The sequence below is a fragment of the Sebastes umbrosus genome, chromosome 21 (assembly GCF_015220745.1).
Source record: "Sebastes umbrosus isolate fSebUmb1 chromosome 21, fSebUmb1.pri, whole genome shotgun sequence".
NCBI lineage: Eukaryota > Metazoa > Chordata > Actinopteri > Perciformes > Sebastidae > Sebastes > Sebastes umbrosus.
In genome coordinates, this window is record NC_051289.1 from 7,161,379 (window position 1) to 7,186,263 (window position 24,885).

Below are 24,885 nucleotides of genomic sequence, written 5' to 3' on the forward strand. Positions count from 1 at the left end.
TACAATGCTCCCTTTGGCCTCATCATAAACCCAAACACATCAAGCCGACAAAGCAACTACCCACAACTATAAACCTACATCCCACTTCCTCTGCCCTCACCCACTGTCTCCCACACAGTCTCCCTCTGTTGCCTTTGTGAGACAGGAACCAGCAAGAACAACCGAATCCACAAACACTGCACTGCAGAATTGCACCTATGTATTCTAATAGCGTCAATCAAGCATGCTCGCACACGATCTACGCGGCACATAAGTAGGCGTGTGGGTGCATATGTCTTTGTATGACCATGTAATTGTGTTTGCGAGTTATGTGTGTGAGTGTTTGTGTTTCACTTAAGTGGCACTTTCAGCCGTGACTTCCCTTATCCGGCTCCAGGCCACACAGCGAGACGGGCGTGGTAAAGCCGGTATGACTGACGGCCAAGCTAACTCCCATCAACTTACACCTGTCCTGGTGGCTTTGATCTGAGCAGAGAGCAAACACAGCCGAAACTCAAGTCAAGTGATGTCTGAGCCTCCCACTATACAGTAGCAGTTTTGAACTACAGTAGACAAATTCAGCTCTGACAATAAAACATTGAGGGGGTGATAAAAATCTGTAGCTAGCCACAAAAACAACACATCTTGGTAACAGTTCTGCTCTTGTCAGTACAGCCAACATTTGCACGATGAGGAAAAACAATGCAAAGACTGTGTGGTGGTTGAGATTTCCTGGATGACTAGATCATTTATAAAAACAATACTTTTTTAAAGTATTTTTTCAGTTGGATATCTGTGTTAGGACACTACCATGGTAAAAAACTAAAATAAAACAATAAATCCTATGTACTTCAACATCCACTGCTTTATTAACATTTGTATACTGGTTTATGCAAATTTATTATGATTCCATGATGATCCGTCTCAAGTTTCTCGCCAAAAAAAACCTACATTTTACAAGATTATATTTGAACACATCATGATATTATCATGATTCTGACTCAAGACACATTTCAGTGAGAAATAAACCATTCCCCCAACTAGAATTCTGATCTTAATCATCTAACAACCCAAATAATTTCAAATGGTGGTCCCTGAAGCAAAATGGGTCCGTGACCTAATGTGCATCAATTTGACACGAAAAAGTTTGAGTACCACTGGTTTAAACAAAACCTATTGCGGAAAAGCAGGTATTTTATGTATTACAGGCTCTTTGTGAACTCTAATGTTGGCCCAGCCCTAAATTTGCATCCCCAACAAATACACTTGTAGCACCTGGGGCAACTATTAGTAACGAACATGCTGGCATAAATAGTACTCTCTCTTGTTCCATCTGCCTTCTGGACATCCTGTACTTTGCTTTGCTGCCATGTTTTCGTAAGTGAGGATGAGTCAGGACATATTCAGTGAGGAATGGATGATGTATGTATATAGTCTATGTATGTGTTTATGTGAGGGAACTCTGGGAAGACTAGAACTGCTCGGAGAAAGGGGGAACCCTGACTGACTGACAAACAATGACAGTGTGGCAACGATAAACACCTCCAAACATATCTGTTGAAAATACAGTACAAGCCAGATAGAGTTTCCACTAAGCCACTGTGAGTGCCAATAAACTTCTTGCAAAGTCAACATGGTTAATAAACAACCACAGTGACAACTAGGGCTTTCCTCCCTTTGCCTCCTGGGAATGCTGATGAGTTTAGTGTTGAGTTGACACAATGCTCTTATGTTTCAGTAGATGCCGATTGAATTCAGCCAAATGTGCGGCCTGGAATGTTCCACTTATAGATTCCTATTTGACAGCTGTACATACAACGTCAACGCGCACTGTAAAATAAATAGAAAGCCTATATCACACTTGTGTCTGTTGATGTAGACTCCAGAGGGCTGACAGAGGAAGATGGAGAGAGAACAGGTGGACATGGTATTGTGTGGCTAGGAGGCTCTTCCACTCACAAATATAGATGGCTAAAGAGTACCGCTACCGATAAATAAAAGTATTCAAAAATAATGTTTTATTGATTCTTCAAAAAGACAGTTTTTGTTATATTCGCCATCTTTCCATACCAAAGTGTATAAGTGGAAGCAGTTTTATACTAGTGTAAAATGTCTTAAGTGCAATAAACTATATTTACTTCCGAAAGACAAATGTATAATAATGGTAAATACTGTGGCACTCTTGGTTATGCCTTCTGTCACTACGAATGGTGATTGCTTGTTGCAGTAAAGCGATTTTCAGTCAGCAGCATTTTAAAAATAGAAGAGTAATCCCTCCACTGTTGTCATACTGGTGGGCTAATCGCTGCTTTGGTTACTAAAACCGTCACGGTGATAGAAAAGCTTGCACCACCAGTCCGGGGACAGCATGTCCACCACTTGATTAACACCAACACACAGAAAAACAGAGAGAAAGAGAGGGAGTTAGCGCTGAGTCCCGGCACAGATTTGCAATCCAAACCAAATTCAAAGCAGCAGCCGGGCTGAAAACCTTGAACTTGATCTTTTCAGAGCCTTAACACCTGCCTGCAGTATGCTTCCGTTTCAGGTTTCATAAAGCCCATCTTCCACCACCTGACTAAACCAGTCAGAACACTTAAGCTAGAAAATCAATAGAGTGTTATTGACAACATCCCACAACGTTAGAGAAAGCAGGACCCAATATAACAACACAAACTGCTCCATGGGCTTAGGAAATCTGCTGGAGGGAATGACCAGCCATGTTAGGAGGTTTCTGTGGTGATGGACCAAATCAAAAGGCCTCTGTCCAAAGAGGGTGCAACATAACCAACACTGGGGATGTCACGAGAACCGATACTTTGATACCAAGTTGATGGCAAAATTCTGAAACCTGACAGTACTCGTTCTTCTACAGTACTGCAGGTACCGGGGATCAGGGCTCAACACTAGCGTGCCCTGACTTCCCGGGGACAATAGAAAATGTGTTTGGGATGGGACCAAGTTTTGTTAGCAGCACTTGTTTGCTAATACATTAATGGATAAGGAAGCACACACACTGCCCCAATTCAGACTGTGCTGTTTAGTTGAACTAATGGCCTGAGATTCTCCAGCTATGCTCTCACTCAACAAGAATGAGTGAGCACACAGGGAGATCAGAAACCGTAGAGGAGGCCCTTCACCTCCACCCCCTCTCCCGGACTTCATCACATGCTCTCCCATTCTCTTTCTGTGTTCCCACAAACATGACACAAAACCAGAAGCCCCATTGTTTATAGTCCACAGAGGACGTTTGGCTCTTTCCTGGATGGGCTGGATCCGGTATGTGCTGCCTGCCTGCCAGCTCTCCGTTTGTCCCACAGTGAGGCTCTACTGGAGGGGACCAACATGGCACTGCACGGCCCAGGCATTACGAGTAATTTGCGGGCTAGTTAGTGCTGTCAACACGTAACATGATCAAACACATTAGCAACAGAAAGAGGAGCACTTTGGCTCTGTAGCTGCTTGATTCAGCGTAAGTATAAAGAAGGGCATTGAACAGGCTCTGCGGAAGATATGCATGAAGCTACTTAACATCTTTTACTACTACAGGGACTTTGTCGAGTATTATATCTTAAAAAAAATGACTGAAAGTGCTTGTGTGTGTTGCGAGTAGCATCGGCACAATTGATGTATTGTGCGTGTCCAGGTTGTGGCCTCCCTCACAGGATCATGTGGCTCAGTGTCTATCATTTTCCAGTAACAGTCTCTGCATTTTCCCTCACGCAGCAGGCTTGAAACAGGTTTCGGTCTTTATATTTCTCCCTCAGTCAGGAATGTTTGAAACTGGCTTGGAAATAGACAGCTATGGACTTGGGCAGGTAAATTGACAGTTCGACGCTGAGTGCATTTTTTATTTTGAAATTTTAGAGATTTTTGGCAAGATAGTTTTCAAACAACCGAGATTTAATGCTGCCAAGTTCTGACACACTGTACAACGATCATTATTCACAGAACATTTATCACAGCATTCCTTAAAGTCTCTGCTGACAGATTGAATGACGAGAGAGTCTGATGGCGAGGATTGATAATCACTTGTAGTTATAATAGCTAACGCTGTATTACCACTAGGTTGTACTACAGTGAGAGTGATTTTTGGTGCTTGAAAAAAATGCAGGGCTCAGCACTAACTTTTAAAAGTGGTTGCTAGGCTGGATTGTGGGTCCTTCAAGTGACACCAACATCAGCTTATCCATCATCTCTACTTTGAGAGATGACCTCCAATCTGTCTTGATTCTGCTTAGACAGCTGAATGCCTTCTCACATACAGCTGAGGAGACTGGCAGAGCCAACACATATCATGTAGCATTAGAATGTGGGAAATAGATATTTAAAAAAGAAAATGTATTTGGGGTGCATGTTTTGCTTTTTGCTTTCCCTATTTTTATATGTTAAAAAGTGGTTGCCACTGATGGCAACCAAAGGCCAAGAATTGGTTGCCAATAGCAACCTGGCAACCCTTACTGTACAGATTGTAAGGCCCCCTGAGGAAAATTGTGATTTGTGATATTGGGCTATACAAATAAAATTGACTTGACTACTGTCGAGCCCTGAAATAAATCGGCCATTTACTTCAAAATATGCTCCAGTCACTCCTGGATCAAGCAATTTTACATTTAACATCCTCTAAACAAATTGACAAAACAAAACAGTTTTATCAGACAACAGTCCCTCATATAATTTCATGACTCAATCATGGGACTGAGTGAAAGTAACCCTATCAGGTGGCATTAAAAGCCAGCCGTGTGCTGCTGCTGTTGCATAGACATGAGCTGACAAACATCTGTCCCTTTTGCTTCGATCAAACAAATCTGGATTATACAAGGACTCCCACTGTTTTTGAGTAAATATATTTAAAAGTTGGGGGAAAATGTTCAACTTGTACTCCATCCAAAGGCAACAGAATACACAAAACTCAGTTAATTTACTTAATCTACAGCATGTAGCTGGTTTTATAGGCATGGGATATTTGCACGGTATCATATATTTCTAATTCTAAGCTTTTGTAGTGTTGCGAGTACAGATCATCAAGAAAGCATATAAGCCTATACTAAGTTCAAGAAGTGGTCCACGATAGGGTGAAATTTGAAAAATCACATTATGGCATACAGCAATTTTCATATCTCAATCTCAATATTTGTTAAAGGCGAAATGAGTTTCAAAATACCATTTTAAGTTAAATATTGTCGTGCTGCAAAGATGTCTTGGCCTACACATCATATTCTAAAGGCTTAATAAAACATCTTTGTTTGGTACAGATCCTCGCAAAAATCACACCATAATCATGTTAATATGCTTTTCAATGAAAATGAGAACAATGATGCGAAAATAATCATTTCCGCTAATATCAGAAATCATATCGCAATATCAGTCAAAAATAATCGCAAACTCGTGCAGCCCTAGTCCACAAGAGCAGCACAAAGTCACCTCTATGTAGTTCACTGATCTAGCATCCCAACCCCAGTGGAAAAATAACTGTTCCACTTTAGGTGTTGCTTTGAAGTGTCTCTGCCTTGCAGATGTAACTTTTTCAAAGGCCAAGGACAAAGTGTTGCTTTGAGACAAGCGGGTCTGCTCTTACTCTATACGTCTGTATGAAGTGTTTGGCTCGGGCAGAGGGCAAGGTCGCAGTGTTCCGAGCAGATTTGGAATAGCGATGGCCAGGGCCTCTGTGCACACATGGAGGTACAGTAGGTCTGCAGTGACAGGAAAGCCCCGGCCCATCTGGTGTCTCTCCCTGACAACGCAGGTTGAACACACAGCGACATCAAGCAAACCGCTGGCCCTGGGAGATCATCACCGTGGAGACCAGCGTTTGTTCAATGAAGAAGCCAGGGGAATAAGGAAACAGAAACCTCCCTAGTGACGCTCGACTGATGATGAAATGAAAACTGAACTTGATTTTATCTGCTTTTGAAGATGAAATACAGTATCTGAACATCTGCATTGTTCATCACTAACATTACTGTGATGTAATCTGGCTTTATGTCTTTTTCTTTTTCTTTATAAACACTGGGCCAGAAGAACACTTTAGCACAGAACGCTTATCTACAATACAAGACAGAAGACGAGGATGCAGTTACTTTGGATTACAAGCCAAACCCCATTAATGTGTCATGGAGACAGTATAATTACAGAGTTGTCTGCACACCCCTTCAGCACGACTCCAGCGAGGATCAACGCCAGGAAAAACCAAAACACTAGCGCTAAGCCCACAGGCAAGCACACGCTGATCCCCAATGCCGTGTCTGAAACACTGCTGCTCTTCTAAATGCCCGACGACGTCATGAACCTGGTCTGTGATAGCAGATCTAAAAATACACATCGGGAGAACCTGATGATGCACACAAAAAAGAATCACACAGAGCACAGATAGCACATTTTGTACCTTTGCCAGCATGCCATGTTGCTTGTCTAACAAAGTATGTGGTGACAGAGTTCAACCAAACATACATGTGCGCTCAATCTGTGCTTGTCCTTGACGTTGCCTGACATGTTCCTGTTATCTAAAGAGCCGTTAGACTGCTGAGCTGCAGCGAATGTCACACACACACAATCACTGTTCACAGCCAGACCAGTGACGATACATACTCTGCAGCCTCTCCCAGCATTCCTCCTGCAGACTGCAACCCTGTGCTACCAGACCAGACCGGCCTGCAGAGGGAGGGTAAGGTCCTATGGTAAAGAAGAAGTTCAGGAGTGACAGCCAGTCACTTAAACGCAAACACACCCAGTGATTTAGTCGGGTAAAGCTGACAACTAAAAAGGGGGGAGTTGTGCACCACAATCACAAACATATAAACTGTTATATAATTTGTTTTATTAAAGCTTTATATGCAACTGCAATATTCGTTGTTTTTGTGAACTGCAAAGCGGGAATACATCAAAGTAAAGGTGAGGTAAGGCAGAAACATGTCCTCTCAAGTCGAACAATTTCGACTTGAGGGTGAAAATTTGCATGACACAGATCAGCAAAAGCAGTCAATGCATGTTGTTACTGCAAACATCTGTACCGTCAGGCCAGATACATGAATAAGCTTTTCGGGGCCAATAGACACAAAGTGCAAAAACACAGTGAATATCGTGGTTACATAATGATTTGAGTGGGACATTTTACAGTTGAAAAATTAACTTGTAGGACAGGTATCCTAATGAAATCACTGTTTCTAAAAAGTCTCTATAAAGAGATTTAGTTTTTATTTTTAAAACATTTTAGTCTATTTTCATCAACAATATAGCATGTTGTTATAGTCACAGTTAATGTTTAATGACGTTGTGTGTTGCCTCGTCATCGCCTCGTCTTAGTCATGGAACAAAGGTTATTGACTAACATATTTAGTCAGTTTTCGTTAACGAAATTAACACTGCTCTACATTCTTTCAGCTGAGCTCATTCCCAGTATTCCCATTGGTGTTTTAAGTCCCAGACGTTTATGATCTCTTTTAATTAAAACACTGTTGAAATGAGCAGAGACTAATATTTAACAAGGGGGAGACTTAAATTAAGCCTGAGTAGCTTGAGAATTCAACCGAAGCGAGATGTGCGTATCATGCATGCTTCAGTGTTTGTCTAAGTATAGTGCCTGTGTGTGGGCTTCACCTACAGGAATGTGAAATGAGTAAGTTCAACTGTGTGTGAGAGAGCGAGAGAGCAAGAGGAGTGAGTGTAGCTTCCAGAGGGCAGGGCCAGCTCCTGGAGATTCCAGGCATGCCTGTGTTTCCTCACATGTCACGTGCTGTCAGTGCAAACACAGCTCTGCTGCCTTAATTACACAGAACTCACCAAGCCTCACACTTTTCCCCAACTGTTTCATACTAAAGCAAAACCGTTATTAAGAGAAAGTTAAGGCAAAGTTGCTTAAAATTACACTTATCACATCACTCTTTTTTAAATTAAAGACTACAACGCACAAAGAAGTTCCAATGAGTACTTTTACTACTACGTATGTACTTCTACTTGAGTAGCCTAATATTTTTAATGCATGACTTTTACTTGTAGCTAGTATTTTAAACTGTAGTATTACTACTTTTACTCAAGTAGAGATCTGAGTTTTTCTTCCATCTCTGTATGTTAATATTAGTTTATTGAAATATTAAAAGGGTCTCCTTTCACTCGCATGCACACAATTTTCAGATACAGTTAATGCAGTGTAGTGCGTGCACTGTTTACCTCTCCATTATCTACTAATGCTGTCTGTCTGTCTGTCTTTCTTTCTCTCTCCAAAGTGCGTTTGCGACAGATGCCGACATAGAAGAGCATATGTGACGTAAATGGATAGGATTATACTCTTTTTTTCCTATTTTCTATCCGATCCAGTGGTTTTGTGACATTTGACTGAACTCTTTACACAACAGTGAGTGTAGAAATATTATTAGAAAGCTGCCTGGGGGGAACAATAAAGCAAAGAGAATGAACACAAAGAGATGCATTGTGAATTGCTTCAATTCCTTGAGTTAAAATAACTGACCTTTTACTCTAAACAATGCCCCATCTATCAACACTTGCTGAATCACTCATCAGATGCGGCCATGTTGTCAACTGACGTAAAAAGCAAAGACATCAACACAAGAAAAAGCAAAGGAAAGGGTTAAGTACTAAGGCCAAAACATAAATCTGGGCATTCTTGCTGCACTGGAGATGAAAAGATGCGCTTGGGGGGGCTACTAACAGACTCGCTAATGTGCACACACATGCACATGATGTCATTTTCCTTTTCTACAGACCCGTTACTGCTTTGTTTGTTATTCATCGCTGCCATGAGCGTGACACATACATGCGTGTGTCCTGCTTTGTTGTCTCCAAACAACCCTGCTGTGCTTTCTATTGACCGCTCTCATCTATTCTCTCAGTCATACACACAAACATTCACCCATCAGCACCTCTGTTAGGAGCCTGAAACTGGTCATGTGGCACAACACACACATTCAACCTGCATTATATTGTGTTTACTCAATAACCAATTAACCAACCATGACCCTAACATTGTTCTATTCCACATCCCTCACATCTGAAAAAGATGCTCCCAAATTAGAACTAAAGCTTTTTTCCACACAGGTGTCCCTGACCCCCTTACATTTTCAGTAACAGCCAACAATACATTGACCTGGAAATTCACATGCAGCCCCAGTGTTTCCTCCCTACTTTTACACAGCTGTGTTGCTTGGGGGGGATAGTTCCAGATACATATATGTCAGTTCTGTCAGGCCTGCAGGAAGGTGGCTGAACCATTTTGTGCAATATTTAGATAACTATTATTTATCTTTTTTTCAATTTTTGGAAATGGTTTGCTTTATTTAAATTGACAGAAAACTGCTTTCATGTTCACACTGCAATTATAAAGATATATTTCAAATAAAATCTATAAATCAAAAGATTTTCATCTTCACGTCAAATTAGTGTTACATTACAGATAAAAAATAAATGAAAGTTGATATTAATATTATAGAATATACACAATTAATTCATACAGCGGTAACACTGCAAATTTCCCCGCCGTGGGGCTAATGAAGGATTATTTTATCTTACCTTAATGCTCTGCCAAAATCACAGCACAAACTCGCATAGAACTGATATGCGCAGAAGCGAGAGAAAAATTAAAAGCATGCATTAAAGCAAGACACTGAAACATCTTTAACGTCACACTTTAACAAAAATAAAAATATAGGGCTGTTATTGACCAAAGAAATTCTTAGAAAACTGACTCTCTCCACAAAGAATCACACAAAAGCACCACTTTAAATCTTGTGTCTTCCAGAGATGTGCTCATACATTTCTTAGAAATAAGTCATTCAGCATGAAAGAAGCATAAAAACAACTTATTGACTAAAGAAATCTTAGACGACTAAGACCAAAAAGACAGATTAGTTGACTAACTGACTGAGAGGGGGCAGCCCTAGAAAAATATGATAAAAGCAGAATAAAACTCTTGTAAATAAAATGCGCACCAGACCAGTGGATATATCTGTGGAGTGTAAAACACAGTCATATGAAAACACTGATCAGTAGATGCATTACAGCTGAAGACACACCTAAAGCAGAATCCAGCATATGATTCTGGCTAATGGTAGACAAAATCAATAGTGAGATCAATAAGAAGGAGAAGTAGACAACACAGCAATTTAGATAAGTTGTAAAAGATTATTCCGTCAATGATAACTTTGGTGATCAGGAAACACTGAGCTCTGCAATGGGGCTCTGATATTGCATAGTACACGCATTTGTATTTTATTAGTCAGCAGGTAAATATTGTACATGCTGGCACTGAAACACAAATTTGTTTAAGAAATAGATGTGTGTGGGCGGAAAAGGTATGGCTGGCTGCACTTATAGCTGGCCAGCTGTCTCACAAAAGCTTTCAACACGACCACAAGAAAGCTCTCACTGATGCATCACTGATTATTAGCCTACACATTTTACATATTTTCTCAAAGTAGTTCATGGCCAAGATAGCTAAATATTAGCCAGAGATGTTTCTTTTTTGTGCACATTCAAAACACAAACATGTAGCTTTAGTTTCAACTGTGATATTTTAAGACAGATTTATTTTAGTTTATGCTTTAGGTTGCGTATAGGGATATCCCGAGAACAGATACTTTGGTACCAAGTTGATACCAAAATTCCTAAAACGTGACGGTACTCGTTTTTCTACAGTACTGCAGATACCGTAGATACCATCAGGGCTCCAGACCAACGGCGTCCCGTCATCCTGGGGATGATAGAAAATGTTTGGGAAACAGTAAACTCACTATCAACGGGTCCATTGGATGCACCATTGTTTTCCTTGTAATGCTACATTTCGAACAACAAATCTGTGTTGAAATCGGCAGGATGAGAGCTAGTTAACGTTAGCTGTTAGCTCCGTGCAGGACTGTGCTGCACCGGCTGCAAACAGCTAACGTTAGCTAGCTCTCGTCTTGCTGATTTCAACACAGGAGGTGCCATTGATTTACATTATGGTACTTTCAGGCTCTATTCAGTAAAATGATAAAATGATTCAGCAAAATAGTTTTTGGCATGAAACCTGAATAAATCCAGTTGTTTGAAGGAGATGTTTTCACAACAATATGAAACAGATAATAGAGAGGGAATTATGACCTGTTTAACTTCCTAACAAAAAACATTATGCAAACGGTAATAGAGGAATGTATGTTCAAGAACATAGGATTTATTGTTTTACTTTTGTTTTTTACCGTGGTATCAAATTGGTATTGAGAATCGTTGAGTTTCACTGGTATTGGTATCAACTACAAAATTTCTGGTATTGTGACATCCCCAGTTGGGTAGGCTGACATATTGTTAACAGAAGTTATAAAGATTAAAAGCAGAGAGACAGCAGTTCTCAATAGAGCATAAAACACGTCTGCTATTCAGAAATGCACTACAGAGGTTACGAGACAATCAATCAAACTTGTCTGGGTAGGGAGAAAATATTCCCCAAATGGAACCAAATGTTTGCACTCTGGAGCCCCGTAGATGACAGGCAGTGAGATAGTGAAGAGTATTCAAGTGGTAGACACTGCCATCATCATGGTAAACACTGCTGCAGCCACAAGTGTGTTACTGTACTCCTTTATCATGACTCTTGAGGTCTCAGGCTTAACATTCCTTCACGGGTTGGTGCCACATCTTGTAAGATTACAGGACAACAAGGTGCTTTACATTACTTATCATAAACTCTATCAGTCAGAGACACTGAGTGTGTATATGGGAGAGAGGGAGGGCAGGGAACAAAGCAGCAACAATGCTGCACTAGGAGGGGGTAAACAACAATAAAACATAAGCCGATTTTTCTCCTGTTTTCATGCCTGGACTTAAAAGTTCCCTCTACAAAACAAGGTCCAGAGTGGAGATGGTCTCCCAAAAACAGGGCATTCCACGGCTCACTTGATTATTCCCACTTCCTGCTCGCGCAGACGCTCCCAACAAAAAGGAATCAACAAGAAAAACACCGGCATCAACAAATCAGAAACCCAGACGCTGACTGAGGGCCCAAGTTGCCACACAAAAAAAAAAACAGACCAGGGCTTTGTGTTTGTCCTGAAGCAGCTCTGAAAGCCATTCTGAACTGGCCACCTGTTTCAGAACACATGTAACAGCAGAGCAACTCTGTTGTGGTTGCTAATTGGTGAAATTCCAATTCCCACTACTACTAAAGAGTATAGAAGCAAAGAGACGAAACCCTGGTGCTTTTTTGACAATGGCTGCTAAATGGCACTGCGGTAATGCTGCCGCCATTTTGGACTGAAAATACCAATGAGTCTGTGGCCTGGATGTTAAAAGAAATGTCTGTAAATCAGAGGATGATTTTTTCTTTTGGTAAATCAACTTCCCAGTACAAACACCTAAATAGCCCAGTTCTTTGCTACTACTGCTGAATAAATACGTATCAAAACAGCATTTGTGTGAAGTGGTAAAACATGGCTTCTTCCTCTAAACATAGCAGCTATCTTGGATGTAGATAAGAGAGCTGAAGGTGTGAGACAGTGACCCATCCAAAGCCACGGGTACAGAAAGCACACAGAGGCTGAGGATGGAAGGGCTATCAGGTTTCAGAGTGATAGATAGGAGGGCTTCAATGGCTGTGTGTGGTCAGCAGATAAAGGGCAGCATTTGTTTGTGGTTGGTTTTAATGCCATCCTGGATGACCTTTTCCCCCACAGGGACATCAGCACCCTGACAGATTACCCTCAAAAGGACAATTTGTGTGACTGAGGGTGTAGATCTGAGCTCCTGTATGATCCAAAGGTTCATCCCATCCCAAATAAATGTCACTGCTGAATTTAACCACTCCAAACTTCACAGACTTGTAGCCTAAACATAAACTGTTGGAAATGTTCGAATGCAACACAGTTTACTCGAGCAGAATAAACATCTGGAACAAGATGAGCTCAAACTGTACTGCTAACAGGATGGGAAACATCCAACCTCGAACTAATCAATTACAACTGGCTGATAAGTTTGTCTCTGTTTGTCTAGCCTTATTGATAGGTAACAAATCGTGTTGTTTTTATCTGAACTTTTCCTTCTCAGGACAGAATCTATGCAATACTGTGTAGCTCTGAGTACAAAGAAGTGTAGGAGTGTTATGATTTGGTTTTCAAATTAAAAGTTTTCTAAAAGCCCCCTACATTTATTAATTACAAACATCCCAAAACCAGTCAGCTCTAATCTCTACATGTCTTATTGTATAGTAAATTGGATATTTGGGGGTTTTGGACTGTTGCGGTCGTACAAAAATAATTTTGACTTGTAATAGAGGACTTTTCACTATGTTCTTTTTATTGACCTAAAAATGAATCTACATCATGCTCTACGTGTTAGTTGATGTTACATAAGACAAAGAAGATTTTGCTCAACTAAGGTGGAAAACTTAATTTGCTGCTTAATACCCAGAGGAGAATTTAGCTAATGTAAAAAGTGTCCACCAGCCACTTTGCCCATCTGACACACAATAAAGTTTGCCTATTGTTTTGCATTTCAGTTTATGTGTGTTCATAATAACGCCCTGCTCCTGTACAGACGTCACCTTGCACATCTTGTCTGTGTGTACATAATGCTTGTAGGCAACAGAGCTCCCGTCCTATTACAGTGCTCCAGCAGGCCATGCTGCTCAGCCACAGACTCTCCCCTATTGCAAACAGCTGCCACAGCCACCACAGCCATCAATTATTCACCAGGGCTTTGCCTCCCTGTTTACCTTCGAGGCTGGTGACCGAGGCCAGAGTGCATGGGAGAGTGGAGCATGAGTGTACAGACCAGAGTTACAGTACATCCAAATCACGCTGTTGAAAGAAAAGCAGGGACTCATTCGACGCATCTCATGTGACATGTGAACAGGAAATGCTACTGTGCTGAAAGTCAACAGGACCAGGGCTGAACCAACAATGTTAAAATAATGAGACTTCTCTACCTCAGGTAGGCTTGTAACTAATGATTATTTCCACCATCGATTAATCTGCCAACTTGTATTTGTAATTGCAAATGCACAAAAGTGAAAAACACCTGCCCTGTCAAAAAAGTGCCCAGGCCATTCAAATAGCTTGTTTTGTCCATTAAACAGTCAAAAATCCCAAATGTATTCAATTTACAATGATGTGAAAATTATATTTGAGCAGCTGGAATCTGAGTATTTGGCATTTTGTTTTCAGAAATTACTTGAAAACAATTAATCGATTACCAAAATTGTTGTGGATTTATAGATAAGAGGCATCAAGCAGATTGAATTCTGGGGGCACAAAAAAACTATTTTGGAAACCAATTAATCGGTTTGAGTTAATTTCCAAGAAAAGGAGTCAAAATTCTCTGATTCCAGCTTTTAAAATATGAACATTTTCTGGTTTCTTTACTCCTCTATGACAGTAAACTGAATGTCTTTGAGTTGTGGATAAAACAAGACACTTGAGGACGTCATCTTGGGCTTTGGGAAACACTGATCGACAATTTTCACCATTCAGATTAATCGACAATGAAAATGATCGTGAGTTGCAGCCCTGATGTGCAGGTTAACATACAAAATACTAGCAGTGGCTGTCCTTATGCATGCCTTATAGCAGCGATGTTTTTTGAACTGGAGGCTTGACATAACCCAGTTAACATTGCTGCCATTTCCCAGGAAGAACGCATGATTTCTCAAAGTGAAAGGGAGGGAAGGAGGGAGGATGTCTGTGTGCTTGTCAGATAGAACAAAGCAGAAGATCCATCTACACCGTGCAGAAGTCTCCAGGGGGCCGGCTGTTTGCTCTCTGACCACTTCTCTCCCACCTGACACTGTACGTCAGCCCAGACTCTGGTGCTCATGGGTGGATGGATGGCCCCAAAACACCAAGAGCCCCGGAGGACCGGGGATCAGCGGAGCTCAGCTCCCTGATCACTTCCTCCAGTGGAGGTGCCAGAGCTCCCCCTTCTCCTGTTAATCCATCTCCGGAATGAAATACACCCCCCCCCCCGCTACATACTCACTCTCTACACACACACCTCCCATTACCCCTCCCGTGTCCCACTAGATTGGGGGGGAGGGGGACTGGCAGGATGTGAGACCAGCTGGTCATCAGCTCAGACAAAGAAACCTGCTGAATGTGCTCTTGCATCAAAAAGAAACTCAGATCTCTCACATTGCTGTTTCTTCATGGCCTCACCAGCTCTGGCTCACTTTTCACTTGTACTTTGATACAGCCTAATCCTGTAAAGGGGAGGCCTGATTACAAAAGTTTAAAAAAAACTCTACTTCTGTTTTTCTAACGGATGTAGTCTTCTTCAATCAGGGTGAGGGTAGAGTCAATTACAGCCACAAACTGAAGAAATCTTAGGCAACATCCACACTAAGAAAACACAACAGATGACGTTTGTTTTCCTCCAGAAAAGGTTCACATGATGGAGCGGGTCGAATCAGGGAAGGACACGTCATGACTGATAAAACCCAATTAAGAAGCGCAACAAAACGCAACCCTGGAATTTTAAAACTAAAATGGGGTCAGCAGCGTTTTCAAACTTCTCCGTTTGAGGGGCTCAAAAACGCCCGGGGTAGTGTGGATGCTAGACATAAACGTAGCAAAAGTTATGCGTTTTAAAAACAAAAATGTATTAGTGTGGATGTAGCCTTATAGTCTGGCCTTAGACATGAAAACAAAACATTCACACGACAAATCATACTTTAGATATTTTTACACTGTGTGAGCAATAGTTCCTCTGGCTTCAATATTCTTTACCAAAGCAGGAAAGAGGAGAGCAGAAAATGAAAAAGAGCTGCGCCAGAGGAACGATGTGGTTTAACCGCAGAGAGGCCAGTGGCAGGTGTAATTTATCTCTGGTCCTAGCCTAGTTCAGCCAGTCGCTGGGGAGAGACAAACCAGGGCTCTCCTGCAGAGTTAACTGGAAACTCACAAGTACACTGTAAGGACACAGTGTAAAGAGTATATGTCCTACATTTCTAAACCAAACTTACATAAGTGAGCACCAAACTATGTGGCTTTAAAGCCCAGACAGGCTGTGTTTCTCTCACACTGTTATCAGGAATAGCAGATGGGTGGTGCACCATTCATTTTCAATCTTCCTTAAGATAACAATAAAGACTAACTAAAAAATTATAACAAAAATATAACACTTGACTAAGCGTGGGTAAACAATGGCAGACCAATTCACATTCAGCAAGAGCTGAGTGAAGGGGCTTAATTTGGGTTTCTTGACCCGGGGCTGAACATACACGAGGGACTCCAGAGAAAAGCACTCAGATTTTTATCGGTGCGTTTATGTGCTCGAAAAGAGACCCAAATGGCAGAGAAGTAGATCCCAGAGGAAGCGTACACTGAGACGCATTGGCGTGTATGAAGGGGGGGGTCACAACTGAGGTGCTGAGGGGCATTTTCACGGCCGGGTGAATCCCTAATCTGCCTTTTAGCCACAGATCTGTTAGCACACACAGAGACGGCACTGGCGACAGCTGGGGATTAAAAAGATTGCGTGGTCATCCTTCCTATTTATCATGAACATATACTTCCTCTTTATTCAAAACATCTACACATCTCATTTTCCCTTTTCAGACAAAACCTGACCTCCAATTAGTAAGGATAGGGAAAGAACAACTATCTGATCAAAGATTTTGTTTTATTTCCTCAAAGCAGATATTGGATGCAACAGTTCTCATATTTCTGGTTGTGGCAAGTGTTGAGCCAGGAAATCAGTACTGTAACATACCTGGAAGGGCCTATTAGGTAATAATACTGGGAGCAACATGCATAAAACCTGTTTCGCAAAGTCTGATGGCGGGACACACCCATCTAGGATTTGTTCCCTATTTCAACAATGGAAACAACAAGAAAAGAACGAGTAAATATACTCAGCATACATGTACATTTGTTAGAGCCATTTTTTGGGCTGCCTACTGCACCTGCAGCCCACCCTCCTTTTCAGCAGGTGCAACTGACCTACAACAAATCTTAAAAGTGATCATTTGAGTCTTGATATGCTTGCAGGCTTAATGTACGCCTGGTCAAGGGCAGTGCAGTGCACACAAGGCACACAAAGAGCCATGACATTGGATATGGAGGGTGGGGAGGGGGGGCAATCGGACTTGTGAATGGACTTCTTTGTAACCTGTCATGGGACTTGAGAATGGCTAAAAAGATGATTCCCTCTTCCTCAACATGATCTTTGAGGGAGGGCCAGTTTGTCAAAGCAGCAAAGAGAAATTCAGTGCAAACTTCCCTGCTGAAAACACAGAACGAGTACAGGGAAATATGGATTGTGGGGCATGTACTTTTAATCCTACTTTCGCAAGCAATTCTTCAATAATTGACAGAAAAACTAGAGCAACCAGCTTCAACTGCAATAAACAGAGGCCTGCAACTACAGCTTCAACGATTAATTGATTAGTTGTCACTTATTACATTTTTCGCCAACTATTTTGATAATCGAATAATCAGTTTGAGTAATTTTTTAAGACGTCATCTTGGGCTTTGGGAAACACTGATCGACATTTTCTGACATTTTATAGACCCAACAACTAATCAATTAATTACGGTGGGAATCACCAGAGGCCCCATGGTACGATATTATCATGACTTAAGTCACAATACAATCTTATTGCGATATGCTGAGTATTGCAATAAGATACATATATTGCGATTTATTACCTTTTTTCAACTGCAAATTTTATCTAATAAGATACAGTTTTCATTTCAGAGTTTTCATTCACATTTCTTGAGGTCAGAGGTCATAGGACCCTTTTGAAAGTGACCATGCCAGATTTTCCACGCCAAAAATTTGCGTAACTTTGGAGCATTATTTAGCGTTCTTCCCAACAAGCTAACATAACATGGTTGGTATCAATGGATTCCTTAGGTTTTTATAGTTGTGATAGATAGATATGATACCAGTATCTTCACTCTAGCTTTAAAATGGAGCCTGCTACAACCTCTGAAAGAGAGAATAGCGGCCGGGCCCGCCAGCAGCCATGAGATTGTTGACGTCTGTGTATCAATACAATATTGCCACGCAAAATATCCCCATAATATGCTGTATCGATTTTTCCCCCACCACCACCACCACCACGATTAAATAGAGAAAATAATCGACAGACAATGAAAATAATCTCATATAAATTAAAAAAAAAGAAGTGATCAATGTTTCTCCATATATGCTCTGGTGTTAAATCAAAATGGCTCCTTTATAGTTAAACATAAAAACTCACAAAGTAACTGTCCCAATAGCAACACAAAAGACACATTGCAGACTATCTGAGATTAGTTTTTGTGCAATGAGAAAACAGAGCAGCATTAAGGGCTAAGGATGTATGGGCATGAGGGGAATTCCAGACCAGCTGCCTACTTAAAACTTAAAAGGTTTCTCTAAACTCATTCCACACAGATAAGTCATACTTAATGCTACTATTCCATGTAGTATAATCACAGCCTGGATAGGATCTTGCCCTAAAATCAGACAAAAACAGTCATTCTAAATTTCTTTTTTTACAAGCCTAAATTGTTCTTGATGTGGCAAATGGAGACATCATTACCGCAGAGAGCATAATCTAAGATTGGTGGGCAGTGCGGTGGGGGTGAGTCACAGCAAACTTAAGAAACTGTCAGGACGTCTAAATCTCCATCTGTTCACTATGTTAAACCCCTTCCAATACGATCTGGACCAATCCACCCCCAGCAGCGACCAACACTAAATACCTCTACACGTCACAATTGTTTCATTGGTAATTATCAATTTATGAGTTTCATGTGTTTAAAACGTCTTAATGGCTGTATGTTATTGTGTAAAATGTTGCTGTACACATAAATTCACCTGACTAGAGATGTTCTGATACCATTTTGTCCTTCCCGATACCGATTCTGATACCTGAACTCGCGGTATCGGCCGATAACGAGTAGTGATCCGATACCAACATGATAAAAAAATATATAGTTATTATTATTAATAATAATATTCAACAGCCGTTTACTACTGACCATGTATGGATGTGATATGATTGCTATCTTTGTTGTTGGCCTGGCTCAGGTTAAACCCTTTGTAAAACATTAACAAATAAAGAAGAAGAATTGATTTCCGGTTAAACAAGTTTATTTTTTGGGGGGTTAATAAAATGATGGTATCGGATTGGTGCATAGAATGTTAGCTACATTTTAAAGTTAAATGCTTCAATCCGGTGCACTTCAAGTTTAAAATTAACAACAATAAAAGCTAGATAAACAATTTTATGCTCATAATTTAATCATATATCATCACATTGGTTGTATAGATAATATCTATAACCAAAAGTGACACCAAAACATCTCGATCACCGGCTGGTGGCTCACTGTTAGTTTAGGAAGCGCTTGATTTGATATTCTGCAGCGTTTTCTATGAGCAGAACGTGCATTTTAAACGGCATTATCGCAGGCGATCATGTTCATTTAATTGTGGGAAGCAAAAATTGTGATCACGATTAATATTCGATTAATCGTGCAGCCCTAATCTATGGCATATGTTGTACATGCTGGTGCAGCCAATAAGCATGCCTCAATTCCTCCATATTGGTTTACTCACAGACACATGGGATGAACTGATGAGCAAAAATGACATCTAAAAATAGACTGACAAATAAGTCCACAGACTCATCTCTGACTTGAATACACAGTGACAGGGAAGGAGCACATAAAGACATTCAGACCCTCACTCACTTATGAGCTCATTATGGTAATGCCATTCAACATACAGTCAGTGCCCTTGTTCCCAACCCTGTATAGGCCTGACCTCTCACACTGCTCCCTCGCTGAAGCCCCGCTGACTCGGAGGACCGGAGAGGGCCCGTATGCTTTGTGTCTGCACGCTAACGCATTCACCGCGACCACACGAGACACTCTGTCACCACGCATTTATGTCTCCTCGTTGAAGCCAGCACCACACAGAGAGACGGTGTTGGTTAGCCGTCTGCCCCAGAATATTTGGGTGTATCTGTCACTCTGTGTTTCAGGGGCTGTGCACCAGGTACACTGTGGAAATCTGACAGGTATGAACTAAGTGGAGGAAAAGCAGTCTGCAGTTAAGCCTCATCACGCAAAGTAGGCCCCAGCTACATTGATATTCAGCAGCTACTATGTTTGTCTTCATGAGTAGCTCTCTGTCTATCTGTGCCAAAACAGTGTAGCCAAAACCCACGTTTGTGTCCCCAGAGAAGTTATACACAAGACCATGTTTTATCAAGCCAACTCAGGGAGGGCTAATCTAAAATATGTGTAAAAACTAGGGCTGTCAAAGTTAATGCGATAACGTGTTAATGCAAATTGTGAAGATACTGGCATCATATGAAACTAGAAAACCTAAGGCATCCATTGGTACCAACCATGTCATACTAGCTTGTCACGAAGGAGGTTAAATAATGCTCCAAACTTACGCTACATTTTGGCGAGGACAAACTGTCATGGCCATTTTCAAAGGGGTCCTTTGACCTCTGACTTCAAGATATGTGAATGTAAATGGGTTCTATGGGTACCCACGAGTCTCCCCTTTACAGACATGCCCACTTTATGATAATTACATGCAGTTTGGGGCAAGTCATAGTCAAGTCAGCACACTGACAGCTGTTGTTGCCTGTTGGGCTTGAGTTTATCATATTATGATTTGAGCATATTTTTTATGCTACACGCAGTACCTGTGAGGGTTTCTGAACCACATTGGTCACTGTTTTGTGTTGTTAATTGATTTCCAATAATAGATATATACATACATTTGCATAAAGCAGCATATTTGCCCACTCCCATGTTGATAAGAGTATTAAATACTTGACAAATCTCCCTTTAAGGTACATTTTAAACGTGTGATTAATTTGTGATCAATCGCAATTAACTATGAACAATCATGTGATTCATTGTGATTAAATATTTTAATTGAATGACAGCACTAGTAAAAACTAACATGTCAAAGAAAAGGGATTGTTAAAAAACACAAATACATCCATTGCTAGAAGAAGAAGTTATATTGTTTATGATTCCCAGAAGGTAATAAAAACAGTCTTGTCGACACTTTAGCCTCCGTTAACCTTCACTTGTTAACTTCATTAGTGAACGTGCCACTTGCCCCTTTCACCACTAAGCTAAGGCCATGAAACGTGAGAGACTGACACTGTCTACTACTGACCAGTCTACTCATACACACTCTTGCTCCATCACAATCACAGCGCATTGTCCTAATAATGAACAATGCCTTGGCTTGGACTGAATAAAGCAAGGAGAAAGTCGACCAAGCAAGCGCTTTGTTCCACATCTCTGGAGAGCTGCAGGGAAAACAGGCCAACAACAGTTCTGCTCCCCTTAAAATAAACTCTTTGGCCGTGCAAAGAGAACTTTTTGTCATGTTTCAAATAGTGGGTGTGTGGGTGGGGACAGCGTTGCAATTCATTCCACGCATGCCTTCCCACACTGCACCCAATCCAACTGGCCAGTGATGCCGTTACTAAAGACAACATGTTGTGTGCCAGCTGTTTTGGTGAACATGCAGCCGGAGAACCTTCTGCACACCTGGACTGACAAAACACCCCATCACCCTGGTCCATTTATCTTCACACATCTTAATTGAGGCTCCAGCCCTCTTGGAAATACACTGTCATGCATGCGTAGATGGGCTGTATTACCTAGTTCCAACATCATGACTCAAGTTTGGAGCTGATTTTGTCTAGGGATGCACCGATCCAACTTTTTCAGTCTTGATACCGATACCTGAGCTTTGGGTATTGGCTGATACCGAGTACCGATCTGATACCAGTGTTTAATTAATGAGCTGTATGCCTCACTGTGTGGAAGTGACTGGGTTCATTATTTTATGTGTAAGCCAACATCAGGCTTGCCTTAAACATTGCTTTCCTCACTTTGTAAAACAAAATGTAACAGATATGATGATTGCAGAATTGTTATTTATTATTAAAATAATAAATCGCACACCAACAAGTTGGTAAAAAAAAATCGGCAAAATTAACTGGAACTACAATTCAGGCGTAAACCTTTTTAGTGCAGCAACAAATTGGTGAAAACTTAAACACAAATTCAGATTCCATTATATAATTTATATAGTATATAAACATAGAATTGAATTTAATGGATCGGCCCCATTGTCACCGATATCCGATCCAGCTATTTGAGTCAGTATCAGCCTGATATCTGATCCTTGGGCTGTGTATTGGCAAGAATCGGGCGATACAATATGTATCATGATACAGGGATTCATGGTGCCTTCAAATGGGGTCATGTTTATTGTGTTTACGAGATGAGTCCGAGACTGAGTTTTAAAAAAGTTATCTTGCATCCCTAATTTTGTCAGTGCTGAAATCCACTTATACATGTGCAAAACAAAACAAATGTACTCTATGTCTGCTATCTTGCTGTCATTATCTAATGCTGTTACAGCAGCACAGCAGGGAAGAATGGCCAAACCCATTTCCAAGGAGGCAAGGAAGGACGTACCTATGCTAAGGAGGAAGTACCTGAGCAGGTGATATCATGCATCACCAAGAATAACCTTTGCTTTTCAAATATAAGTTGATTAAACAAATGTGCAAGTGTGTAGTGCTGCAGGGTGAATTTGACATAGTTTAAACCAGGAGACCATCCACACAGCAGGACCCACACTTTAGTCAGGGGAATGAAGGAGGTACCTTTGCTAAGGAGGAAGTACCTGAGCAGGTGATATCAGGCATCACCCAGAATAACCTTTGCTTTTCAAATATAAATTGATTAAACACGAACTATGTGCAAGTGTGTATTGCTGCAGGGTGAATAGTTAAAACCAGGAGACCATCCACACAGGACCCTCACTTTAGTCAGGGGGAATGATACACATTGCTGATTGAGACATTTTTTGGTGTGTGCATACCTTTGGTAGCTCTTTGAGTTGGTTGGCAAATGTACTCCATGTCTACTGACATTGTATAATGCTGTTACAGCAGCATAGCAGGGAAGAATGGCCAAACCCATTTCCAAGGAAGCAAGGAAGGAGGTACCTTTGCTAAGGAGGAAGTACCTGAGCAGGTGATATCATGTATCACCCAGAATAACCTTTGCTTTTCAAATATAAGTTGATTAAACACAAACTATGTGCAAGTCTGTAGTGCTGCAGGGTGAATTTGACATAGTTTAAACCAGGAGACCATCCACACAGCAGGACCCATTTGACATAGTTCAAACCAGGAGACCATCCACACAGCAGGACCCACACTTTAGTCAGTGGGAATGAAGGAGGTACCTTTGCTAAGGAGGAAGTACCTGAGCAGGTGATGTCATGCATCACCCAAAATAACCTTTGCTTTTCAAATATAGGTTGATTAAACACCAACTATATGTGCAAGTGTGTATTGCTTCAGGGTGAATTTGACATAGTTAAAACCAGGAGACCATGATACACATTGCTGATTGAGACATTTTTGGGGGTGTGCATACCTTTGGTAGCTCTTTGAGTTGGTTGGCATCGAGGAGAAGCTCTTCCAGGCTGCGACTGTAGCGGAAGACCTCATCGGGGACCGTCTGCAAGTTGCAATGTCGCTTGTCCACCGACTCGACGTGGCGGTTGCAGCGCCACAGGGGGATACACTTCAGCATGTCCGGCCGCCGTTTGGGTTGCCGGTGCTTACTGAAATCTCCGCATCGGAGAGTGGGTGAAGGTCGGCGAGAGAGAGGGTATCTTGTGGGAGTCACTTAATGTCAAAACACTCACTCAGTGTTCCCACGACGATCCCCAAACAGGAGGGCCGAAATCCACTTAAAAAAGAATCCCTTCGATGTGTTATAGCTGATATTTCCCAGTTTCAGTTCAGCTTGTCAGGTTCGACCTCTCGTCCTTGCACCTTCAGAATCACAATTAGCATAAACAAAAGCTTGTCTTCAAGTGTTTCCTCACTTCTTTACACTTCTTCTTCACAGATAGATTGTTTCGCTACCACCACCGCCACCGACACATCCCTGTAACGAGTAACCGAAGATCAGCTCTGCTCTGCGGCTAGCTGGTTAAAACATGACCCCGCTATGATCCATACACGGTGCGTCAAGTAGCAGTCATGAGTGGTGACTGCCAACACTTGATTGAATAAATTACTACCACAAAAACAGATAACATAACCCCACAGAGCGAGTCAGCAGAGATTAACCCGCTGCGCCAAAAGGATGTGTTCGTCCTCACCGGCTGTGTTGTTAGCAAGCTAGCTACTAGTAGCTAACAGCTAGTAGCTCACTGAACCGTCTTTGTCGCCTAGCAGCCGTTAGCTAACTAACTGACATTAACGGACGTTACTAACCAGCCCAAATGACCGTTACTAACCGTCCAAATTGTGGTAGTCATCACAATAACCGTTAAAATCAACTGCCCAGTGAGTGTTTGTTTTAATGCGACGCCAAGCAGCTTCAGTTCAGAGAGAGAGCTGGAGCTTCTCAGCAACAGCAACAGCCGCGCATCATCATCCACTCCTCCCCCTAGTTGAGCCGCGGCAGGCCGGGTTAGTCGTCGTGTGTTGGGGGGCTGGGCTGAGTTAGAGCTGCTGGAGGAGCAGAGGCTCAGTAGCTGCGCCATCATGCGGCGGGTAACGGTTATCTTCTACTTCTTCTTCTCTGGTGTTTATTGGCGGTTGGCAAACCAGCTTAGAGGTGCATTACTATACCGCCACCATCTGGACTGGAGTGTGGAGCAGGAGATTTGTGCAGAAACAAAATATTATTTTTTTAAAAATTTAAAAAATAAAAAAAATAAAAAAATAATCAAAAAAATAAATATAAATAATAATAATAATAATAATAATGAGGAAAACTCTAGATTCGTTCAACTAAATCAGTTTCTCTTAAAAACTGAATAATTTCACAGTATATAGTATCTAAAAAAAATAAAAATTAAATTAAGTTAAAAATATATATATATATTATAATAATAATAATAATAATAATAATAATAATA

General features: G+C 41.2%; 1 protein-coding gene across 20 annotated transcripts in view; it reads right to left on the reverse strand.

Moving 5' to 3' along the window:
- scrib (scribble planar cell polarity protein) overlaps positions 1-24,521 on the reverse strand; it is a 79,293-nt gene extending 54,772 nt beyond the window's left edge. For 8 of the 20 annotated variants that reach the window (XM_037756659.1, XM_037756669.1, XM_037756657.1 and 5 more), the window contains exon 1: positions 23,385-24,516. In XM_037756659.1, the coding sequence (XP_037612587.1) occupies positions 23,385-23,543 (159 nt within the window). In that variant the 5' untranslated portion in view covers positions 23,544-24,516. Of the gene's footprint in view, positions 1-23,384 lie in introns of all 20 variants that reach the window. The other 12 variants (XM_037756658.1, XM_037756666.1, XM_037756663.1 and 9 more) reach the window with 7 other exon arrangements.
- Between the last annotated feature and the right edge of the window lie 364 nt (positions 24,522-24,885).